The following is a 21,561-nucleotide window of genomic DNA, read 5'->3' on the forward strand; positions in this document are numbered from 1 at the left end:
TCGGCATCCTGACTTTCCAAGCTACTCTAGTCCCAGTTATATGCAAAGATTGCTTTTCCACTGGGAACATCTAACTTTTGCAGACGTCCGGAAACACTAAGCCGACGCACACCGAAGACTGCAAGCGAACGGCGCGACCAACAAGCGATCGCCGAGATTTGAGCCGCCTGGGCCATGCACATGCGCTCTGGGCACCCTTGGCCCCCCCAACTGGGTCTCTGTGCGCACGCGCAGTGACGGCATCTTCGGAGGCGCACATGCGCGCTTGTGTTTAGCGGCAGTTGCTGGGCTACAGTTGGCCTATGCTGAGAGATTCTAAACCGCAGAGTTTGGTGGCTGGGATGTTGTGGCGGGACCCGGCCAGCTTATCTACAGTACTGGTGTTGGGCTCAGGATGCAGCGAAAAGCGGAGGGGGCGGCGAGATGGCTCTGAAGCCCGTAGGGTCCGCGATGAAGAAGATTTTTGGCTTTCGGAGTAAAAAGGGCGAGTCCCCCCGGGCCTCCTCCGGCCGGAGGAGGGACAGCGCGGGCTTCGGTCGTGAGAGTAGCGATGGAGTCAACTCACGGCCCGGGTACCACATCCGAGACGAAGATCTCGGAAAGATCCACAAAGCTGCCAGCGTGGGCAACGTAGCGAAAGTGCAGCAGATTCTGTTGCTTGGCAAAAGTGGCTTGAATGACAGAGACAAGTTGAACAGGTAATAGGGACTGGGAGGCGGTGGCCGGGGCCGGCCTGGAGGAGGCGCGCGGACCTGGGAGAAGCGCGCACCTTCCCGGGCGCAGCCTGGGGGAGCCCAGCCCGCCTGTCGCCGGGGGCGCTCGGCTTCTTCCCTCCCGAGGCCCCGCAGCACCTGGGCCTGGAAACCTTCCCGGGGTCTAGCGCCCAGGCCGAATTTATGAGCAGCAGGAACACACACTTGAGCCGGTTTCGGACCCACTCACAATTCCCCTTATAGAGCACTTCACTGACAATTGCAAAGTGATTTAACTAAAAGTCAATAATAATAGACAATTAAGTATATACAGCACTTTATTTTTAACGTACACATTTTTATACCAAAATGTTAAACCAGAATGTTATGTAACCTGTGGGATCCAGTAATTCCTGTAATAGAGCAACTTCTGGGCTAAAAATTCTTCTGGTAAAGTCCAGTGTTCATTTTATTTCAGTGTACACCTCTGTATATATGTTCTTTACTGAAGGACCTTAGAAGGAAACTTTGAAGTGGAAAGATGCCTGTGTTCCTGAGTAGGAGGACTCGTTTCCTCAAAATCTCTGCTCCTCTGATATTTATCAATTTTACATAGACGAAATAAAAATATCATGGTTTTATAAGTTTTGAGTTACACATGCTACCTTTTATTGTGATGAAAGTAAGAAAATTTTGGTATAGTAGATGAGATTTACCCTTCTAGATATCCAAATATGCCACAAATTATTTAATAACAGCTGAAAAGAAAGATAAATAAATAGAACATGCCCAAAAACCCAAATACGTATTTGTAAGACTTTAGAATTTGATACTGGTGATGTTTTTTATTCGTACGAAAGGATGAGTTATTCACAAATGGTGGAGAAATACCTGCTAACTCTTTGGAGAAGATTAGCTAGATTTTTATCTCACAAAAATAAGTTCCAGATAGAACACAGATTAAAAATTTTAAATATACAAAGTGAGAAAAATACTAGAAGAAAACACAAATGCCTATTTATACATTTTTATGTTGGCAAAGACCTTCTGAGAATGACTTCAAAAGCAAGAGTTCTTAAGTTTGACTTAGCAGCATAAAGAATTAAAACCCTCTGTATATCAAAATAATACTATTAAAAGACAATGTACTTGCAAAATATTTACAGCATATTTATATCAGATAAAAAATATATCTTCATTAACAGAGAATTCTTTGAAATGAAGGGAAAAAAACTTTAATTTGAAATTGGGCGAAGTCCTTTTCTGCATATCTACAAGTGACTGGTGGGCATGAGGAAAAAATATTTAGTGTCCCTGGAAAGAAAAGGAATTTAAGTTAAAAGAAGAATGAAATATTGTTTTCCATCCACAAATTTGTCAGGATGAGTTTAAGTTAAACTTTAAATTGCTTTTGACTTTTTAATAGGCAATGTGATAATAAGTACCACATTTTAAAAATATGTATTCCCTTTATCCATCAATTCTGTTTATACTGAACTATCTTTAGGAAATTGAGGTATATAACATACAGTGTGTTAAGTTCACGCACTCTGCTTCGGCGGCCCAGGGTTCACAGGTTTGGATCCTGGGCACAGACCTAGCATCCCTTGTCAAGCCATGCTGTGGCAGCATCCCACATAAAATAGAGGAAAGGCTGGCACAGATGTTAGCTCAGTGACAATCTTCCTCAAGCAAAAAGAGGAAGATTGGCAACATACGTTAGCTCAAGGCCAATCTTCCTCAAGCAAAAAGAGGAAGATTGGCAACATACGTTAGCTCAAGGCCAATCTTCCTCACACACACACAAAAAATTAAGTCCTCCAACTGTGTTTGTCCATTCTTCAATCCATTTATTCATCATACAATCATACATACCCTGAATACCTGTTATATAGTGGGCATATTCTCTGCTCTCAGGACCCTTTCATCCTTAAAAACTTAATGCTGCTCATTCTGAGCAAATAGAGAAATTTAAAATGGAAGTATTAGGACCTAATCTCAGTTGATGCTTTCCCTCTCTTCTTTCAAACAAAAGCATCTCCGAAGGAAGGAAATTGTAAAAGATAACCTTTACTTGCCTTTTTGAAAGTTTATAATAGTATTGAATATTAATATTAATCATTGGAAATATCTGAGTTTCATACAATCCATAAATCTAAATATTGAATAAAACGAGCCATCCATAGTCACTTGAATCCTGAATTTCCTTTGACTTAAAGTTTCTTGAGAATTAAGAATTACTTTTTTAAAAATTCTTTTTTTGTTTTATTTTAGTCTTTTTTCCCCATAATACTTTTAACAACTAAAATTTATTTAAATGCCAACCATATGACTAGAACTGCAGTAGACATGTTGTATAGACCGTATTTCACTAACATAAGATGCTGTGGATTGTATGATACCCTACTATTTTATGTACCCATGAGAAATTTTTTAAAAGGCTGTCCATTGTAGTTGTATGACATTATGAATAATAAGTTGCATTCCAGTGTCAGAGATGTTAAAATGTGAGAAAATGAGCATCTTAGAATCATTGAGATACAGTGTTCTCTCTAATCCTTAAAACATATCTGCAAAGTACATATGATTGTATCATTTTACTTAATTGAAATTGTCTTTGTAGAGTAGTAGTAATAGTAATAATTACAATAATAGTATCTAACAGTTGTTGAGCTGTTATTGTGTTAGGAACTGTTCTAAACACTTTGCATAGATTCTCATTTAAGCATCACAACAGTGTCCTGTGAGATAAGTGCTATTTTTCTCCCCATTTTATTGATGAGGAAATTGAGGCATAGGAAGGCTAAGCGATAGCTAATAAGTGACACAGTTAAAGTAGGATTCAAACCCAAGGTGAGCTGAATCCAAAGGTCATGCTCTTTCTATTCAGATAGGCTGCTCTGCCATTAATGTGGTGAGTAATAAGACCTAATAAATATAGTCATCTCTTGGTATCCACAGAGGGATTGGTTCCAGGACCCCTGCAGATACCAAAATCCACACATGGTCAAGTCCCTAATGTAAAATGCTGTAGTTATTTGCATATAACCTATGCACATCCTCCCATATAATTTAAACCATCTCTAGATTACTTATAATACCTAATATAATGTAAGTGCTATGTAAATAGTTGTTATACTGTATTCTTTAGGAAATAATGCCAAGAAAAAAAGTCTGCGTGTTCTGTACAGACACAACCATCGTAGGCCTTTCCATCTGCAGTTGATTGAATCCGCAGATGTGGAACTCATGCACACAGGGCCGACTGTATTGTACTTTCTCCAGAAGAAAACTAAATATTTGTTTTAAAGGCTTTGAATAACAGGCTATTTAATGTTTACAATTACGTGACTACTTGTATGTTTTGAGATAGTGCGCCTGAAAAGTCCTCTCACTTTCATAGGACTGCTCTGCATTTGGCCTGTGCCAATGGCCATCCAGAAGTGGTAACTCTCCTAGTAGAGAGAAAATGCCAGCTTAACCTCTGTGACAGCGAAAACAGAACAGCTCTGATGAAGGTATGTAGTAGCCAACTATGTCAGGATGCGACAGAGTTGATTTAATTACTTAGAGTAAAAATGAATTTATCTCATTTAAATAGAACTAATTGGTTAAACCTGTGGAATGTTTATTCGGAATTCCTAGAATTTACAGTTTATTTCTTGGCATAATACCAACAGGCTATACAATGCCAGCAAGAGGAATGTGCAACTATTCTGCTAGAACATGGTGCCGATCCAGATGTTACAGACGTCGGTGGCAATACTGCCCTCCACTATGCTGCTCGTGGTGAGAATCTGTCAATAGCAGCAAAGCTGCTTTCACACAACGCAAATATCGAAGCAAGAAACAAGGTAGAGATCAACCAACTTTATTTATAAAACATTTGAAATACACAGTTTTTTTCTTTTTTAGCCACAAAACATTTTATTTACAATATATATCCTGAGTACTATACATTAGGCCCTGTCACAGTGGAAACAACTCCAAAGCTGGAGGGCCAGAGAAAGGTGGTGCCCACGGAAAGGGCAAAGCTTTGTCTCCCAGCCACCCTTCCGCTGCAGAAGGAACAACTTCCCGTTAGTGCCTGGGAGTGGTGGTAGGCTGAGAGCTCACAAGGGAGTGAAGGAAGGCCTAGGGGAGTGACGTGATGCTGGAGGCTGGCTGCTATGCAGGGGCTTAGGAAATGGCTCCTGCTGGGGATGAGTGAAAGGAGGAATGGAGACCCAGCAGCCAGCAGTGGGAGCTGGGTGAGTGCAAGTGGGAGGTGGCAGCAGCAGGACACAGGCCCTGGGCACTCCAGGACCCCAAGGTTCTAAAGATCAGGGTCAGGTCTTGTCTTGACATCCAGTAAGAGCATCTGCTTGTGCTGGTAGCCGCCCTGCCAGCCATGTGCCACCTTGGTGCCTCCCAGGTCAGAGAGTAGCTCCTGTTCAGCCTCATGTAGCTCCGTAGTGGGGTTGTAGCAGTACATGGGGAGCAGGTGATGGCAAAGCTGGTCTGCCCGCTTTTTCTTCTGGGCGTACATTACCTGCCACCACTGCAGCCCCAACAGGAACACTCTCGGTTGACATAGGTAGGGTCAGTTTTACATATTTGGAAGCACAAGCATTCCATGAATGAAAATACTTTGAAATAACTTAGTTGTCTAAGATTTCACTTTAAAAAATGATACTTCTAAAGAATCATTAAAGGGTACGGCTTTCCTTTATGCAATTATGGCAAATATTTGTGAAAACACTGAATTTGTTAAAGGCAAAATTTTTTTTCAGAATATATTTCCCCACACAATTGTTTCCGTAATTAGTGTAAAACAACACAGGAAAGCAAAATTTGCCTTAAAAATAGGCTTTTGTGGGTGCCGGCCCCATGGTCTAGTGGTTAAGTCCACATGCGCCACTTCAGCGGCCCAGGGTTTCACGGGTTCTAATCCTGGGTGCCAGCATGGCACTGCTCATCAAGCCATGCTGAGGCGGCATCCCACACAGCACAACCAGAAGGGCCTACAACTAGAATATACAACTGTGTCCTGGGGGGCTTTGGGGAGAAGGAGGAAAAAAAAAAAAGAAGATTGGCAACGGATGTTAGCTCAGGTGCCGCTCTTTAAAAAAAAAATTCTAACTTGAGGCAATCAAAAAAAACAGGAAAATAGGCTTTTAAACTCAAACAAAACAAATACATTTTTCAATATAATAGAAATCTTGCTGCTGTTGACAAGTTCTTCTATCAAAAAAAAGTGATTTCTATAGAAGTCATTCATCTCTGACCAAGGCCTGAGAAGGGAAGAGGGGAAAGGGAGAGCCATCAGAAACCTGCAGGCCAATTCGGAGATGTGGCAAATGGGGGAAACAACAATAAGAGGTTTTTTGTTTTTGTTAGTTTTCTTCAGTTCATGTGTTTAGGCAAAGTGCTCTTCAATTTTCGGGGATAATAATTCTTAGTTTGGGAAAGAAAGAGGGGCGCTGGAACCTTGCCTTGAGATCAGTTTTAGGAGGACTCCGAGGAAACCAGGTTGGCAATGGATGCGGGTGAGGAAGTGGGAAACATGAGGGAGGAGCAGATAATTAACTGACCTCTTACCCGATTCTGGCAGAAACAGCCACTGAGATAAGAGTCTAAACTCTGCTCTCAAATCTAGAATGTCTTGCTGGGAAGTAAGGAGTTTATAAATGGTGAAATCAAGTTGCATTTTGAGTTTACTAGTCCCTGTTCCAGCCCTACTCAGGAAGGTTAAACACAGTTTGGGTAAGTGATTCTTCTCTCTTAACGCTTTTCTTGTTTTGGCCAAATTCTCAAATGATAGAGGGAATTGGGCACCTAGGTGAGAGATGAGACTGGTGATTGTCTTGTTCACAAGTTCTCAGCTAGAATTGTGCTGGTGAATCACACCCACCTGGGGGAGTTCAAGAACATTTACAGGCGAGGCTCTCCCCTGGTTTTCTGATTGAGTAAATCTAACAAGGCCTGAACACTTATATTTAGAAGTATTCTCGTGAGAGTCTGATACAGCTCTTGGTTAAGAACTACTGAATGGCTAAGTATAATGTGTAAATTCACAGATCTCAAAAATTTAGGAAATCTCTAGAAGAGTTGGAGTTTGATGGGTGCTGTTTCCTTCAGTTCTCTCCTTTCCAACAATATTAGCCTGACTTTCATTTGTTTCTACCTCTGTGATTGAGAAGTTAAAAGGAGTATTATTGGTGACATCTCTTGGCTTAGAGAATAAGCCCTTTTTCCTTCCATCCCGTCAGTCACTCACCGGCACTTGGAGAGTCTTTGGAAATTTGTTTATGAGTCATCTTAATAAGTAGAGTTCTACCCTTTAAGTATTTTGCATCTTTTGTTATCAGTCAGATCATGAGGTCAACAGATGTTTATTACGAGCAGGGTTTTCCTGATCGCAGAAATAGTAAATCATGCGCCTTCTTTTCAGCTGAAGCTGCGTGACAGACTGTCTTGGTATGTCTCTCACATTCATGGAGCCCTGCTGTAATCAGGGTGGCAGTTTTAAACATCACAAACCATGAAGTGATAACAGTCCAGATGGGAATTTTTTTCATAATTTAGTTTTAGCAGTCCTATAACTAATTATCCATTTGATTAACAATCTGAGAGAATTAAATACAAATAGATCGTAGTTGTAATAAGTCTTGGAAAAATTCTCAAAGGGGATGTTATGAGTCTTAATAGCAATTTTTATTACATGTTGGGGCCCAATTTTTTTGTAAAACAAATTAAAGAATCCAAGATGTTTACCTAGAAATATTTACTTTATACACAACCATTTGGAAACAGCAAATATAAAAACACAAGTGGGCTGTAGAGTAAATGTGGCCTTGGATATGTTTAGTTTGCCTGCATAAATTGAGTCAACATTTACAATTGAGGAGACTCATGCGGAAATCTGGATTTCAAGCTTCTCTTCAAGAACCGCATCTGGTGCCCTGTGAGCCCACACTACTGTTTGGGGTGCCGTGCAGTGGCTCCCCCTCTCATCTGACGCACTTGGTCTCCAGTTTGCTGCCGTCCCTGCTTAGGCTCTTTATGGACCTGGGTCACCTACTCTGCCTCTGTAAGCATTTGAGTTTCCATGTCCTGTGTTTTTTTAATAAAGATTTCAAGATTTTTGAGGCAGTTAAAATTATAGGGTTTTTTTCCCTTATTTTATGTTAATCTCTTAAGAATGGGATTCATTTTCCAAATTAGAATTTATGATGGTTTTTTACAAAGCTTTATCTTTATATGGACTATAAATAATTGTATTCCCATTGGAATGTCTGTAAGCCTTGTGAGGTTAATCATGGTTAGAGCTGCATAGGTTATGTGTATTGCAGACAATATTATGTCTTCTCAGCATTGTTCCTGAAAAATGCAAGTGACTTAGTAGCTTTCATTATGCTAAAAATAATCCGTATAGATCAGTTATTAGAATTTTTATTGATAAGCCATTTTTATTTCTGATTTATATTTTACCGAAAATATAAAATAATTTTGGGTAACGATTAAAATGGAAACCAGAATAAAAACAGATTTAAAAAAGCAGATATACATTAGGGCCCCAGGATTATCATTATAATTGAGAATAAAATTTCATATTAAACTTTCTAACAGTTAAGATAAATACCTCTCATCTTATAATAAGAGAAAACCCATGGACTGTTTAGTATAAGCAGTCAAAGGTCATAAGCCCGTCTCTTTTAGTTCAGCGCTCATTTCCTTAGGGACGCATGTGGAGCAGGAGTGCCTGCTGTTGGCATCTGGGATCCTGATACCATTGATAGGAGAGAATCAAGCAAGTCTGTACCACCTGGAGAAATCCTTCACCTTTACTGGAAAGCTCTCAGAGCTGTATCCCTGAGACTAGTTTCTCAGATGTTAGTGTTTGCCTCAAAAAAGTATTGTCACATGGGGATTAAGCAAATTTAGAGAGATTTCTTTAGTACTAGACATATAATGCAGCTTTGTAATATTTCTCCAACATAGATGATCATAGAATCTTTCTGTTCGGGCACAGTACTTCTGGGAAGTACATATTCTGTGAATATAATTTAGGAAACACTACTCCAGAGACCATCATTTAGGTTATTAATTGACAAAAAATCCTTAAAGCATTTACTGCTGTTTTAGAGTTTGTAGATAGGGAAAGAATAGCCCCTGCGCTCAGGAACCTCTTGGTTTAGATGGTGAGCAATGAAATAACTACAGTGTGCGTGATAAACACTGTGATGGAAGCGAAGACTCTTGGAACCAGCAAATGTTGGCAGTGGGTTTGGGAGAATGACTTTGCAGTCAGTCTGGGGAAGAGGCGGAGGAGGGCATCTTAAAGAGAAGGAGCACAGCAGGGGAGGGGCAGGGACTGCTTTGTATTTGCTTTCTTCGATAGATGTTTAAGTCCAGAGGACCTTTTATCAGTTTTCAAATGCACTTTAGAAATATGTAATTTTGTAAATTATAAATTGTTTCTGCTGTTTTACAGGATGACCTCACACCACTTTTACTTGCAGTAAGTGAAAACAAACAGCAAATGGTGGAATTTTTAGTAAAGCAAGAAGCAAATATACATGCAGTCGATAAGATGAAAAGGTACAGTAGTTCTTTTTTTTTTTAAACCTTAGTATTGTTCTAAAGTGGTAACAATCACTCAAGTCAGAAAGGTTGAATTCATAAGAGGATTAACTTATGTAGTGAAAAATATCAACACATCATCAGTTGTGTAGAAAAGCAATTATTCTGACTGGGTAACATGAACAGTATTTAGCAGGATTCATGTTCCTTCATAATACTGGCTGATGTCGTTTGCAATCTGATTTTTTGGTCATATGATTTTTATTACCTAAAGGGGTTTCATATTTGTTTTATAAAATATAGACTTTTAGTTTACTTTATGACGCAATATTGAAGTTCTTAACCCTTTTATAGTATTTTTTAACCTCTACTTCATATATATTTTTCCTTAAAAGATGCATGTTAAACATAAGTAGAAATTGATTTTGTCTTTTGGATGACTCTTTGCTTTAAATTTCTTTCTTTGAAGACTGTTGATGTTGTTAGGTTATTCCTAAGTGACTATTAATTGCCATTACCAGATACTATGGGCTCATCAGTTTTTATCCTTTTTCATTTCTAGTATATTTTGATATTTTTATTTTTAGTTGGTATGGGTAGGAGGAAGAAAGATAGCTTTAACTGAATAAACTTTTCCTCTAATGAAGACAAGTCACAGGTGGGTGATAAAGAGAAAAGAGATGGGCTTGAGATTCACCTAAGACTGGGTTTAATTCCTAGCTTTCCTACTTGCTAGATGTAAGTAGGGACCTTGGGAACTCTATTCATCATCACCAAATGCTTCCTGATATGAAAAGGAGGATAATAGTCTATCTTTCAAGAGTGATTGTGTGTAAGATGATATATACAGCATTTAATTTAGTGCCTAGCACATGCTTACCAGCATCGTTAACTGCAACCATGACTATTATTATTACCATTAGTATTATTGCTTTAAGCCTGCAAATAGCTTTTACTTACCTGACCTCTAGCTGACTTTGAGGTATAATATATATGTCACACTAAGGAAGAAATGGGGAATTATTCATTTAAATCATCACCTGTTTCAGATAAGTGACCTCTGCATAGTTTCTTGTCCATCAAAGGACTTTAAATTAGCAGCTTCTATTACGTAATATCCAAGTGGAATAAGAGGCTTCCTTTTTGTCTCTTCATTTTAGCCTTGTAGGTAATTTACAAAGATGAACACTTGAGCATGTAAATGGTCAATTCTGCACAGACAGGCAAGATATTAACTTGGTAGTCTATCAAATTAGCTGCTTAAATAACTTAATTAAAATTCCTAAGGGTGAAGTTATCTCTCTGTTATTTTAGAACAGCCCTCATGCTTGCTGTAAATTATGAATCAACAAATATAGTCAGGCTTCTTCTTCAGCAAGGTATTGATGTCTTTTCTCAAGATATCTATGGATGGACTGCAGAAGAATATGCTCTTGTTAGTGGTTTTGCTATGTAAGTGTTTACATTCAAATGCTAGTTATCACTAAACTGGGGTTAAGATAATTTAACTGTTACTTCTTGTGTAGCAGGTATGATTTCATAGTTTGGTTCAGGCATTGTTGGAATGGCAGTGAATTAGTCCACGTTATCAGCCAGAAACCAAGCAAAAGGCTAGACTAGTTAGAAGTAGCAATGGGCACAGGATTCTTTCTCTCTCAGGACTTTGAAGACCTCAATCCTTAGGGATCCTAATGTTAATTCATTTCATTCCAAGTATAACCCCCATGCATGAAGTACAATTGTGTCGTGTCTGTGATTTTTCTAACTTGTTATTTGGGTCTTAAAATATTCAGTTTTGTAGAAAATCCTGTACTTTTTCCCAGGGGCTATCTCCTGTACTCTTCCTTGAATTTTCCAGGAACCTAAAGGGTTCCTTAAGTCTGAGAAGGACAATCCTCTGTCATAAGTCAGATGGAGGGAAAAGAGGACATTCTAATCATTCTCCTGTTTCCATTGATTCTATTGCTGCCGGCTTGCTATTGAAACTGGTCCTGTAGTCTGGTCATGATTGACCTTTGCTCCTAGGGTGCCTTTGCTGATGGAGATCCCCCTGTATTCATGGTGATCCAGATTTAGACTTTTTTTTAAGTTAAAGGGCATATTCTTGTATGCTCAGGCACTGTTCCACACCCCCACACCCCGTCCTGGCAGCTGGGCCTCCTTGCTTTAGCTACACTTATCCTTCCCACCACACTCAAAAACCCTATGTCCAGCCCACATCTTAGGCCAGAACTTCAGGATGAGTTACCCTTGGAGGCTCTTGTTTGACTTTTCTGCTAGCAGTTGTTAGTTGGGCCCATTCTAAGCTGTCAGAGAAGTTCAAATGATGCTGCAGGAAGAGATCAGACTTTCCTTTCTCCTTTGTTACCAGATCTGAACGCCGAGGCTGCTTTATCTCCTGAGGAGCACCTTTTCTTAGGTTGTGGAAGGTCCCCTATCATCCTTCCCAGAGTAGCGGGTACCAACTTGCCTGAGATCCCATAATTAAGATTGGCCCATCAAGTGATCTGTTTTCCATAATAATGAAACTCTCCCAAGTGACTTATATCTACCTCAAGTTTGAAAATATTTTCAGATTCTGCCTCACAAGGAAGCCAGTCAACAGAAATCTCAGAATCTAAAGTAGGTTAGTTGGCATTGGGAGAGCTAAGACCCATCCATGACTCATCAGTATCCATGTGTAAAAGTACAGTTATAGGGGCTTGCCCCGTGGCCGAGTGGTTAACTTAGCATGCTCTGCTTTGGTGGCCCAGGGTTTTGCCGGTTCAGATCCTATACGCGGACATGGCACTGCTCATCAGGCCATGCTGAGGCAGCGTCCCACATAGCACAACCAGTAGGACCTACAGAATATGTACTGGGTGGCGGGAAAGAAGAAGAAGAAAAAAAAAGATAAAAGTCGGGTTATGTCTTCCAAGTCAGTTGGAGATGAACATGGAGATTAAGCATCATTCTAACAAAGATCTGCCGCTTCAGAGTTTGAGTAGAGAGAGGAGGAGTAGTTGTAGTCCAAGCCAGGTCTTGACTTCCATGAGTTTTCTGCCCTTGGTGTGATGAACTGTAGAAGCATAGGACAATTATGTTATGTAATTTCACGAGGTCATATATTTATAAGTAAATTTAGTTACAAGTTATATAATAGCTGAGATGCCCTGAATTACAAACCACAGAGAAAGAATAGCTAATAACCAATTAATAACATCTTCTGAAAACTGCAGCATTTGAATGTTAGAACATATGAAAAAACACACATTGGGTTTTATTTGGAATTCCAACATAGTTCCAACAATAAATTTCAAGAACCCATTGGTTCACTATTGCTGTGAGCATTTTTTGGAGGGAAGTATAGTATCTCCTCAAATGCTCCTAATGACCTTGTGAAATAAGGCAATAAGAGCCCTGCTTTGTAGAGAAGACTTTGAGCCAAAGAAAAGCAACAGGAACAGGAAAAGAAAGAAAATTTGTCCGGGAACAAATAGCTGTTGGTTATGGGGCTAGAATTTCTTCTGCATTCAAGACAGTTTCCCTTATGTCAGGCTAACTCTAGTTACTTTATTAAGCTATACTTCCCTCAATTCATGACTGCTTCACTTTACTTTTTTTTTCCTCTTTAATTATGTGCTAAATAAAAAGTTTATAGAACTTACAAATTTGAACTATATGGGATAATTAAATTTTGATATTAGCTCTGATATTTTCTGAGATACTCTAAGATTTTAATATATTTGGTGAATGTTTTTCTTATCAGTATTAAAATAGTAATATTATTTATCACATTTTTTTACACATAGCAATCGCCAACTAATTTCTGAACATAAAGAAGAAAAGAGACCACAAAATAGCAATCCAGGTAAGATTTCTGATAGTGAATTACTCTTGGTGGTTCTACCATAGGTAAAGAAAGGAAGAGTAAAGAAGTTTTGATACTGAAAGAGCAATGGAAAAATCCAGTGTGTAAATTGCATGTGTATTTTTTCTTGATTTCTTTCTTAATAGTCTACTATTCAGAATTATTTAAGAAGTTAATTGTAGGTAATTTAAAATCTGAGACAGTGTTGTCTGAAAAGAAATTCATTTATTTAATTATGGCTCCTAAAATCTTATATGATAACTTTGTCTAAATAAAAAAATTTCTTAGTATGATGTGTGTTTTCTCTATTATCACATAATAGCAAATTGAACTGGTTATAAAAATTGATCTTAAATTTTTATGACAAATAGATTACATTTAGTAAATGATTATTAATTATATGGTGATTTATCTCACTAAAAAAATAGCTATCTTTAAAACCGGGAACTCAACCATACCTTCTTGGTACTATCAATAAATGGCAAACAATAAGAACCACAAAACTTAGCCAGTGTGCAGCAATACCAATAAGAGAATTTCTTTTAAAGATACCTACTCATAGGACAGAAAAGCAATGCCTTGTTGAGGAGGAGAGGTTATTTTACATAGTGTTATACCAACAAGGTCTCTCTGTTATCAACTTCATTCTTCATAAGTCAAAACAGAATGAAATGTGTTGACTTTATTAGAACAAGATGTTTTCTTCCGTTTGTTGGATAATTGTCATGACACTATTATTTTGTTAGAATAAGATGTTCTATTGCTGTGGTCAAAAGATTATTGTAATAAATATTCAAATAGCCCAACTCTGGACTCAACAAATTATAATAAAAGTACAAAAATGTTTCACAATAACAGAAATGCTGTGTGCTCCCTGGATGTGGCACCTAGTGCCTGGCACACTGAACTGTATGAGGACACCTTGAACTTTGTAGGCCTTTATCCAAGACCTTCTGTAGAACTTGGTTTTGCAAGTTACGGGACACAAAGATGGAATAGATGCAATACAGTTTGGTCTTTAAGGCGCTCATCCTAGAATAGAATTGTCCCTGCTTAATTTCTGTCTAAATTCTCCTCTAGAAGCTTATCATAGTTATTGTCACTTTTATTATTTATTCAATGCTTACTATGTGCCAGAGCCCACTAGGATCTTATAGTTGTCATTATTTATTATTTTTTTGTTGGTGATTAATATGTGCCAGACACTTTAATTCCATGCTGAGGAATTAGAGTTTCTAAAAAGTGAGTAGGATTTAATTGCCAGGAAGAGGCAGCAGGGCGATGTTTAGCAGGAGGAACCTATCCAGATTACATGTTTAGCAGAAGGAACAGCAATGAAAAGGCTAAGAGAGGTGAGTGAACTTTGCAGGATTAATGAGCAGTTCAATTTTGCTGGTGCAAAAAGTGTGCTATAGGAATGGTTGGGAATGAGGTGCAAGCTTATGAAAGCCTTTTTAGTACTGTAGAAAGGAGTGGAGTGGATCTTATCCTGTAGACCTTGGGAAATTTATCAGTTAGAATGCTTTTAGCTACGAATAATAGGTGACCTAACTAACAGTGGCTAACATAATAGGAACCAGGGTTGCTTTGGTGGTTCAGTGGTGTCATCAGAATCCCAGTTGTTGTCCCTCTCTCAGCTTTGGCATTCTTTTGTTTGTATTTTCTTTCCTCATCTGCTAATTAGCAACAGCCCCGAGCACCGTATTTTCATATGATAATATCCAAAGACTGGGAGAGCTGCTTTACGTGATTCTTTTAAATAGGAAGAAAACTCAGAAGCTTGCAGTAGACTTCCCCAGCATTTTATTGGCTGGACTGCATCACTTGCTCATTCTAAACCAGTAACTAGTATAGGAAATGTAATTACTGTTGTTAGCTTAGATTAATCATCTCTTTTTGCAGCTGGGCAGAGGCCTCTTTCTTTGTGTATTGGGACAATAAATATACAAATAAAAGTTGTGGTTCTCCAGCACGAATGAAGAATAAGGAATGGCTGTTGGGTAGAGAGCCAGCCAGATTTGCAGCAGGGAGTCATTGGAGAATTTTGAGCAGAAGAGTAATGAGATTAGATTTGATATTAGGACACTGCTTATGGGATGAAGCAGAGATCAGCAGGCTTTTTCTGGAAAAGACCAGATAGGAAGTATTTTAGGCTATGTGGTCTCTCTCCTTTCTACTTAACCCTGCCACTGTAGTATGAAAGCAGTCATAGACAGTTCGTAAGCACATAGGCCTGCCTGTGCCCCAATAACACGATTTACAAAACCAGGTGGCAGGTTGGATTTGGCCTGTGGGCCATCATTTGCTGACCCCTTGTGTAGAGGATGGATAGAAGGAAGCCATGTACGAGACTGGGAGACAAAGGAGGCTTTTCTTCCTTGAACTAGTATCAGTCCATTATGAAGTTTTCACCCATCCATGGTGGAGTAAAAGTCAAGAAGCTCAATTTATTCAATTTAAAATATTGTCTTTTTCTAGGCATTATGTCTTTCTCAAAATTTTTTTATTCATTTAAGAAATTATAATAATACTTAGGTTTTTGTTTGTTTTTCCTGTGAAAGCCATCAGTTAAGAGCCCATGTTTCATTATGGCTGTAGCAGTGGAAGTAAAAAGTGAAGACAGAAAAGAGGTGCAGTTCATATGATTTAGTGAATATTGCATGTGGAAAATTAGGGGAGAGAAAGAAATACAAGGTGATTCATAGGTTTCCAGGTTGTGCGCTAGCATTTGCATTGAACGTGAAGAATGAGTAGGACTTTGTCACTTGCACAGAGAAGAGCAGCAGGTCAACAGGGAAGACCAACTTTATTTCAGTTCATGTTGAGTTTGATGGAATAGCCATGTAGGATATTTTCAGTAATTGGATAAGTGGCTCATAGGAGTTTCTAGCTAGAGATAGAGCTCTGAGGTGGGAGATGCAAATTTGAAATTATCTGATTATAATTATTGGACAAAGTCATAGATCTGAAGGAGCTTGTCCCTGAGGGAGAACATGTAGAGTAAGAAGAAGGCCAGTGACAAAACCCTGGGAATACCAGTGTTTAAGGAGTGGAGAGAGGAGGAGGAGTTAGTAAAGAAGACTGGGGCGTGGCTAGAGAAAAGTAGGAGAGGAATTAGAGGAAGTGATGCTGCAAAAATAAAGAAAATGAGAACTTCAAGAGGGAGTATCAATTGTATCAAGTAAAATTACTGAAAAGAAGGTTGGATTTAACTTTTAAAAGCTTTTTGCTGTTAACTTTTTCAAAAGAACAATTTTAGAGTTATGAGGTCTACTGTTTACATGATTGATACTTCTGATGTTCAAATATGGAAAACACATAACATCTCCAAAGTCCTACCTATTTTTTTGTAATGGCACCACCTACCCACACAGGGTCAGGGAAAGTTGGCATAGACTGGTGAGTGCACTTGCCAACATTTTTCCAGAATTGTCAAAAGTAGGAGTCAAGTGTGAGGAAAAGTATTGTCTTTCTTACCTGCTTCTTGTGGAAATACTTGAGTTTTTCTCAAGTCCTTCATCAGCTCCCTGGGTGAATACTGAAACAAAAATCTGGCAGCAACAACTGGAAACCACTGTTAGATCCTAGCTCTGATATGGAATCACGTCATAGACATGTTTTGACAGAGTTTTAAATTTTGATCAGAAATAGTTTACAGACCAGCAGTTTGGAAAAACTACATCTTTTAAATATTTTATTGCAGAAGACTAATATAATACCAAGGTGAAAATATAAGGTGATATGCTGAATATACTAGTTCTCAATAGTTTGGGAGTTCTAATGATGTCAGTAAAAAAGTTAGTACCTGACTATTTTTGTTAGTGCTGCCTCTCTTGATTCTCTTTATTTGCCGCCTTCTAATATCTCTGCTTTTACTGCTGCCTTCTGAATTTCATCTCTAAGGAAAATTGTCTTGGAATTGACAGTTGTTAGAATATATTTCTAACATGTGTATGTTTGACAGATCTGTATGTCTCCTTTAAGGTAGCTGGGTACTTAACCTAAAGTTTATCTCATATTGTGTTAGTGGATTTTTTTTGAAGAAGAAGATGATTAGCCCTTGAGCTAACATCTGCCACCAATCCTCCTCTTTTTGCTGAGGAAGATTGGCCCTGAGCTAACATCCATGCCCATCTTCCTCAACTTTATACATGGAATGCCTGCCACAGCATGGCTCGACAACCAGTGCATAGGTCTGCACCCAGGATCTGAACTGCCAAACCCCAGGCTGCCAAAGCAGAACGTGCGAACTTACTGCTGTGCCACCAGGTGGGCCCCTCTGTTAGTTTCTTATGCTAAACTTCTTTATATCTGTACCACAGTGACACTGTTAACTGATGATAGTCTGCCAAGATTTAAAAGTGTCTCTGATATTATACTGTCAAATATAAATTAAGTTTTGTCTGGCATAGTTTTAATTTGAAGTGCATTTTTTTTGTTGTTGTTAGTGCCATTGATTCCAGCGACCCTGTGTACAGCAGGCAGAACCCTGCCCGGTCTTTTTATGCCGTCCTCTCACTTTCCAGTGCTATACCAGACAGTGCTCTGCTCCTGTTCCTAGGGTTTTAATGGCCAATTATTTCAGAAGTGGGTGGCCAGGTCCTTCTTCCTAGTCTGTCTTAGTCTAGAAGCTCCACTGAAACCTGTCCACCGTGGATGACCTTACTGGTATTTGAAATACCGGTGGCAGAGCTTTCAGCGTCACAGCAACACGCAGCCATCACAATGTGATGGCTGATGAACAAGTGGTGTGGTTCCCTCACTGGAAATGAGCCCAGGCAGAGGCAATGAGAACACCGAATCTTAACCTCTTAGACCACCAGGGCTGGCTGAAATGCTTTTATGGTGTTATATATTTTTTTAGAAATTGATAATCTGTGGCTAAATTAGAATATGTGGTCAGTTAAGATTTACCACACTTTTTAACTTTCTATGTATAAGATAACTTACTCCCCCCCCCCAAATTAGTTAAAAGTTCTCTTGATCCTTAATGATCAAATCCACTGTTTTCATGTTGGAGTGGATAACTCGTCCTACATTTTGGATGCAATTTTTTTTACTTTTTGACTTGTTCTGTCAACAACTGCATTGAATAGTGAGCTATATTTTTAGTTTTTTGAGAAATTAAGAAAAAAATTAGAGATAAATAAAAAGAAATCTACAATCAGTAGTGTCTTATTATACTATATATGATAGGTGTATATTTTTCTATAATTATTCCAGGTACCTGCTTGATTCATAACTATTATAAAAAGAAGTTAAACCTTGCTTAGTTGGAGAAAATTGTTTGATCTTTTCATTTTCTTTATAGGAACTTTCATACTATAGAGTATATTGTCAGTCATCAGGATTCTGTGTTTTCTATTCAGATTAAAATAGGGTTGTTGCTTGTTTGACGTTATTTTCTGACATCATTTCATTTATCCCTTTTATGCCTTTATTTAAATGGATATAGAAATACAGGAATCTCCAAGGCAAATATCAAGAAAAACAGATTGAAGGAAAGATATTCTGTGAAATAACCTTCTGACTGTAATCGTGTATAACACATTAACCCAAATAATAAAAATTTCACATAATGCAGTTGTGTCAGAGGTTCCCCAAACCACGCCCAGCTTTGATTATTCACTAGAATAACTCACAGGACTCAGCATCCAGTTGTACTCATGCCTGTGATTTATTACAGTGAAAGCAAAATCAGTAAAAAGAAAAGATATATGGAGCAGAGTCTGGAGGAAACCAGGCACAAGCTTCTAGGAGTCCTCTCCCTCTGGAGTTACCAGGATGTGCTGAATGCCTCCAGCATCAGATGTGACAACACACAGGAACTGTTGTCTATGGGACCAAAGTCTCATTAGAGACTCAGTACTCGAGGTTTTTATTGCATGCTAGTCACCTAGGCATCCTCTCCCTAGCATGTACCAGAATTCCAGATTTCCCAAAGGACGGCAGCTGTTCAGCATAAACAGCATTGTTTGTACGAACAGTTTAGGCACAATGTACCACTCTTACCAGTTAGGGAATGGTGGGAACACTCCCCAAATCCAGGTTCCCAGACACCAACCAGGGGCCAGCCATTCAAGATGGACTTTGTAAGGACAGCAGTCTCAGTCTTCCTAATGAAATCTTTTCTGCACAGCAGTTATAGCCTTGATTTAGTTTTTGGTGTTGTCTTAAAATTTTATTTTAATACCAAGTAATATGGTGATATAACATGGTACTGGTTTCGGTTGCATCTTCCATATTAAATTGCAGTGCTGGTTACTTTTTTGACTTGGTGAATATTTAACAGATATTTGTACATAAATTACTGTGGCAATATTAGGTAATTATAATCTGTCCTTTTTATCTGATTAATCTTTTAGTATAATTCTTAGATAAAATAAGCATAATAATTTCTGATTTAAAATTAGAATAAAATTGTCTTAATTATATGGATGATCCAGTTTTGCTTCATATTGTGCTAAACCTCTATTGATAATTATAAAACAAGATATTCAGTCATATTCATCAATTATTTTCTTACCTGAGTAGACAATTAAAATGATTTGCTTTATGTGTTTCATACTTCAATTGGGGGAATAATACCCGTATTCTGTTACTTTGATCTTTATCTTGATTTTCAAGGTGACTGTGTCTTGAAAATAGCATTTATATATTAATATATGAGAATAGCAGGTTCAGTGATACCTTTTTCCCTTTTAAATTAGTAAGCCTTATTTTTAGAGTAGTTTTAAGTTCACAGCAAAACTGAGTGGAAAGTACAGAGAGTTCCTATATACCCATGTTCCCATACACGCACAGCATCCCCCATTGTCAACATCCTGCACCACAGTGGTACATTTATTACAACTGATGAACCTACGTTGACTCATCATTGTCACCCAAAGTCCATAGTTTACATTAGGGTTCAGTCTTGGTGTTGTACATTTTATGGGTTTTGACAAATGTATGGTGACATGTATCCACCATTGTAGTATTATACAGAATAATGTCACTGCCCTAAAAATCCTCTGTGCTCTGCCTCTTCGTCCCTCCCTTCTCCTTAACCCTTGACAGTCATTGATGTTTTTACTGTCTGCATAGTTTTGCCTTTTCCTGAATGTTGTATAGTTGAAATCACACAGTGGCTATCTTTTTGAATGTTTAAAAAATTAAAATTTCAAGATAATTGAATGTAGTCATTCAAGATGTTCTTTGTCCTTTGTTGGGTTTTTTGTTGTTGATCATCAGCATGGGATCTGGTGACATGTGCCTTTCAAGCTGAAAAAGCATGGTATTTATAGACATTTGCCACATTATGGGGACGATTGAGAAAAATGACATTAACATACCATTAACTGTTTGGACCATCCTGCTCTAAGAGGTAGGTCTGGATAGACTCCCTAGCAATGGAAGGAGACAATCTCAAGAGGTTATACTTTATAAAACTGGAATCACAAAGTCCTTCATACTTATCTTGCAACTGGAAGTAAAGGGCAGAGAGAATGTTTCCTGTGTTTTGCCATGCTGCAAAGTACAGAGCCTGTAGACTGAGCTTGCTTGTGACAGGATGTTTCATCCTAAACTGAATAGTCTCAACCAAATAGCTAGAGAGATTGTGTTGTGTCACAGCAAAATAAGTTTACTCCCTTCTAACTGCTCCTAGTGCCGGAAGTCCAGAAAAATCATGCTGTTTAAGTTTGACATTGTCAATTTGTGATAATGATTCCCTAAAACAATTTTCTGAGAGTCCAGTAGGGTTTAGTTAGGATTATGGTCATTGTAAATAGCAATTTACTTGCAGTATCAAATTTTGATAAATCTGATTCTTCTTTTCTTGAATTTGATATATATAAAGGAGGGGAAGTAAGAGTTCCTAATGCATTGATTGCCTACCAATGGTGTAATTAATATTCACTCTAGTGTAGTCTCCAGGTGCGGTCCCAAAGGAATGCTTTCTAACAAAGCATCAGTCTTATACTTTTACGATTCTGTATTTTTCTCTTGTTGATTTAAAATGTGTTTTACTTTTTTCTTGAATAGTGGATGAGAGTTCTGAAGAATACTCTGTAAGCAGGTAGGATTTTATGGATTTTTAAAAATTATTTGTTAACTAGGGGAATACAGAGAAAAGCAACTAGCATTTATTGAGTCTTTTACTCTGGTCTAGACACTATATCTTTGCTTGACATTGGTTATCTCATGGAGTCTTCACAATAGCTTTGCAATGTAGCTGTGCTGTTTTAGTCTACTTTTTATTAATTAGGCACCTGTGGTTCAGGGAGGTTGAATAATCAGCCCGTGATTCCATAGTAACAAGATGCCTGGCTCTGCAGTCCATCCTCTTGTCCCTCAGCGTAGCTTGGCAGGTACCTGTGCAGCACTGGGATCAAGAGATAGATCCCAATCAGATCAACTCAGAAAGTCAGATTTAGTTATGTCTTAATATTAACTCTGATCTAGACTTTCCCT

The 21,561-nt window shown here is 38.4% G+C and overlaps 1 protein-coding gene across 35 annotated transcripts in view; it reads left to right on the forward strand.

Annotated features, from left to right (window-relative positions):
* Positions 1-235: 235 nt before the first annotated feature.
* The window catches only part of ANKRD26 (ankyrin repeat domain containing 26), an 85,457-nt gene continuing 64,131 nt past the window's right edge, over positions 236-21,561 (forward strand). For 18 of the 35 annotated variants that reach the window (XR_011499213.1, XM_044762026.2, XM_070500843.1 and 15 more), the window contains exons 1-7: positions 254-698; positions 4,096-4,210; positions 4,373-4,546; positions 9,169-9,275; positions 10,572-10,709; positions 13,049-13,107; positions 21,133-21,166. Coding sequence is in view for 30 of the 35 variants with exons in the window: in XM_044762026.2 (XP_044617961.2) it covers positions 424-698; positions 4,096-4,210; positions 4,373-4,546; positions 9,169-9,275; positions 10,572-10,709; positions 13,049-13,107; positions 21,133-21,166 (902 nt within the window). In the remaining 5 variants the exon portion in view is untranslated. Of the gene's footprint in view, positions 699-4,095; positions 4,211-4,372; positions 4,547-9,168; positions 9,276-10,571; positions 10,710-13,048; positions 13,108-21,132; positions 21,167-21,561 lie in introns of all 35 variants that reach the window. The other 17 variants (XM_044762029.2, XM_070500847.1, XM_070500848.1 and 14 more) reach the window with 6 other exon arrangements.

Source organism: Equus asinus, chromosome 29, assembly GCF_041296235.1.
Source record: "Equus asinus isolate D_3611 breed Donkey chromosome 29, EquAss-T2T_v2, whole genome shotgun sequence".
NCBI classification, from domain to species: domain Eukaryota; kingdom Metazoa; phylum Chordata; class Mammalia; order Perissodactyla; family Equidae; genus Equus; species Equus asinus.